Source organism: Vigna umbellata, chromosome 8, assembly GCF_029865625.1.
Source record: "Vigna umbellata cultivar VRB3 chromosome 8, Vumbellata_1.0, whole genome shotgun sequence".
NCBI lineage: Eukaryota > Viridiplantae > Streptophyta > Magnoliopsida > Fabales > Fabaceae > Vigna > Vigna umbellata.
The window spans coordinates 43,210,801-43,214,463 of NC_142172.1; the positions used below are offsets into that span (position 1 = coordinate 43,210,801).

Genomic DNA, 3,663 nt, shown 5'->3' on the forward strand with positions numbered 1-3,663 from the left:
CTCCAATAGAAAAAAATAAATAAGAACTCTCCCTAAAAGAAAAAAAAAAGTAGTTTTTGCTAGGAATTGAGATAGTAGCTTGAATTTGGCAAAATTTGGACCTTACATTACTAAGAGAGGGAAAAATCACTAATGCTCCACCTTCTTTATCTTCCCTATTAACACAGTATTTAAAAGAACCTTTTGCACTTATTAGGACTATATCCCACTCAAATTATAGTGATGATATTGCTTACAAAAGCATTCATGGGTTTTTATGCAGTTGCTTTTGTGTATTATTAAGTATCATCTATTAGTTAAACATTAATTTTGAATTTTATACTGAGTGAAAATTGATAAATATTGTTTATATTATTAAATAATAAAGTGATTTGGTGATAAATAACCAGTGGTTCCTCTGTAATCTCTCCATATGTATAGCAATTGTATTATGAACAGAAAAACCTGTCTGTATTGGATGCTTGCTCTTTCCATCGTTTAGTTACTTATCAGTTATCATAGAGATGCTTTTTTAGAGGACTGGTCACACTAGTTTATTATGTACTTCTGTGTCTCTTTATTCATACACTTTTTCCTCCTTTCCTTTAATTTTTCTTCACCTTTTTCATCGTTTCCATGAATCAATTAAAAGATGATCTTGAATTCATCAAATTTTCAAGATTTGTCGCCAACGACATGCCGTAGTGGAATACTCACTTGGACTAGTTTCAATTCTGCTTTTGCCTTTAACAATTTCCATCAACTTCCTACAATTCGATCCCCTAAGAAGCGCTACTGCAGGACCTCCCCAAAACCTAGTTCAGGGTGTCAAAATGACATAATGCCCTACCAATTTTTACTTCTCATTTTAGTTTATTTTTCTTTTTAAAAAAAAATGCTTTAACACATTCTAACAAAATATTTTAGACACATTCCTTATTTCGTTGAGACTTTTCGGAAAATACAGAAATTCACTATTCTAGCCTCATTTAATTAACCTCTCATATCTTTACAGTTTTCAATATTTTTAACGCATTACAGATATGTGTTTGATAGAAATATTTTGGCGTAATAACTCTTTTAACGAACATGTATCACTGTATTAACATGTCACTGTCAATGTGACGAAAGACGTTGCGTTAACTTATTTTCCTAAGAAAACTAAATTAAAATTAAAAAAAATAATGAATAGGAAATTAATTGCAATTTGTAAAATTAGAAAATAAAATTATCTTGTGAAAGTAAATTGACAGAGGTTTTAAAAGATCAAGTATGAGCGGGTGTATGAATATGTGAAGTAATAATGTAAAAAAAAAAAAGTATAGTAAGATATAATAAAAGAAATGATTTTTAGAAAGTGAGTTATGAGAAGAATGTGGAAGAAATAGAAATTGAAGAGTGAGTGAGTAGGAAAATTGTGAAAGTGATGGGGGTGGTGTTGGTGAATGGATCAAAGTGGAGTGGAGAGAGAGTGTGCGTGTGTCGGAGACTGGGAGCTTATATAAGATTCCAATATTTGTTCCACCATTTCTCCAACAAGCGGCCTTGGCTTTTCTTTCATCGCTTCTACCAACTTATTTCTCTCCCTCTTCTCCTTCCTCTCCTCACCACACAAACCAAACCAAGAACAACCTTGTATTACTCATTATTAATAATTAATATTGCAATGGCAATAGACTGCATAACGACCATGCACCCCATCATGCCTCAACCGTCCAACCAAGAAATCAAAGAACAAGATCAACATCCTCTTGTCTTTGATGCCTCAGTCCTCAGACACCAACTTCACATACCCTCTCAGTTCATTTGGCCTGACGAGGAGAAAGCATGCTTGGATGAGCCCGAGTTACAGATTCCATTCATTGACTTGGGAGGCTTTCTCTCCGGTGACCCTCTTGCTGCCACGGAAGCCTCCAGACTCGTCGGTGAAGCATGTCAAAAGCATGGCTTCTTTCTGGTTGTCAACCATGGGATTGACCGGCAGTTGATATCCGATGCTCACCTTTACATGGATAACTTCTTTTCCCTTCCCCTGTCTCACAAACAGAGGGCTCAGAGGATGCCAGGGGAGCACTGCGGCTACGCCAGTAGCTTCACCGCCAGGTTCTCCTCTAAGCTCCCTTGGAAAGAGACCCTTTCCTTCCAGTACTCCGCATGCAATAACTCACCAACCCTTGTCAAGGACTACTTATGCGATAAAATGGGCACAGAGTTTCAGCAATTCGGGTAATCAAAATATGTGCCACCTTTTTCTTTTCTCACTTTTCTTCATAAAATACCCATCATCTTTCGTTTTTTCTTACACTTCTTACAACTACGAGATTTAAATTTGAGATCTTATGCAAAGTACTCAAACCCCCACCAACAAATCAACCCGGTGGGTATGTTTGGACTCGTGTTTTCTGCATATTTATGCAGGAATGTTTACCAGGACTACTGTGAAGCCATGAGCAATCTTTCTTTAGGTATAATGGAGCTTCTGGGAATGAGCCTTGGAGTCGGTAGAGCTTATTTCAGGGAGTTCTTTGAAGAGAATAACTCGATAATGAGGCTGAATTACTACCCTCCGTGTCAAAAACCAGACCTCACTTTAGGTACTGGACCTCATTGCGATCCAACCTCTTTGACCATTCTTCACCAAGACCAAGTGGGAGGCCTGCAAGTTTGTGTTGACAATGAGTGGCATTCCATTAAACCTGCTTTCAATGCTTTTGTCGTCAATGTTGGCGATACCTTCATGGTAACGTGACTATCTTAATTACTCTTGAGTTTCATGCATTTGGCTTAGCAAAGCAAAGAAAACAGTGTTGAATTTTTGGGTTGTGTATTGATGATGATGATGATGATAGGCTCTTTCGAATGGGAGATACAAGAGCTGCTTGCACAGGGCAGTGGTGAACAGGGAGACAACAAGAAAATCACTTGCTTTCTTTCTGTGTCCGAGAAGTGACAAGGTGGTGAGTCCACCATGTGAATTAGTGGACAAAATGAGCCCAAGGCTGTACCCAGATTTTACATGGCCCATGCTCCTTGAGTTCACTCAAAAGCATTACAGAGCTGACATGAAAACCCTTGAGGCATTTACCAACTGGCTTCAACGCAAATCAACTCACTCAAACTTCATCACCTGACACCTCCGCATTTGTTCCACGAATCGGAACAAACCAAGGAACATGGAAGATAAAATACTTCAAACCAAATCAATAAACTAAATTCTTCGGGTAATTTCGTCAGTTTCCATTTTTCAACTTTTCATTTCACGTTATAGAAGAAGAGTTCTTCATGTAATGTGCATGTGATTTCGTAATTGAAGCAACTTTTCTTAAGGGAAATGCGACCTTTAATTAGAAAAAAAAATGAATTTGTCTCCTATAACGACAGTATGGGTCAGATCGAATTACGGATAAATTAATTCCAATGGATTAAATTAAGTGAAATGCTAGCACACAGTTTCTAATATTTTATTTTTAATATATTTTTTTATTAGTAACTAAAATTTATTGAATATCGTTAAATTGTGTAGACCTTATTCTTAATTCAATGACCCTCACTCGTTATTATTCGTTGCATCAAAACCAATAACATTACTTTTATATGGGAAAGAAAATTGTAAGTTTCCACAAAGCTAGACAGGATTCTAAAATGTAATATTTACATAATCACACTTGACACTTAGTTTGATTG

General features: G+C 36.5%; 1 protein-coding gene across 1 annotated transcript; it reads left to right on the forward strand.

Moving 5' to 3' along the window:
- The first annotated feature begins 1,249 nt into the window (after positions 1-1,249).
- Positions 1,250-3,309, forward strand: LOC124835877 (gibberellin 20 oxidase 2). Its single transcript, XM_047310899.2, has 3 exons — positions 1,250-2,205; positions 2,398-2,719; positions 2,829-3,309. The coding sequence occupies exons 1-3, from the start codon at positions 1,406-1,408 to the stop codon at positions 3,108-3,110; spliced, it is 1,404 nt and encodes a 467-aa protein (XP_047166855.2). The 5' UTR covers positions 1,250-1,405; the 3' UTR covers positions 3,111-3,309.
- Positions 3,310-3,663: the final 354 nt, after the last annotated feature.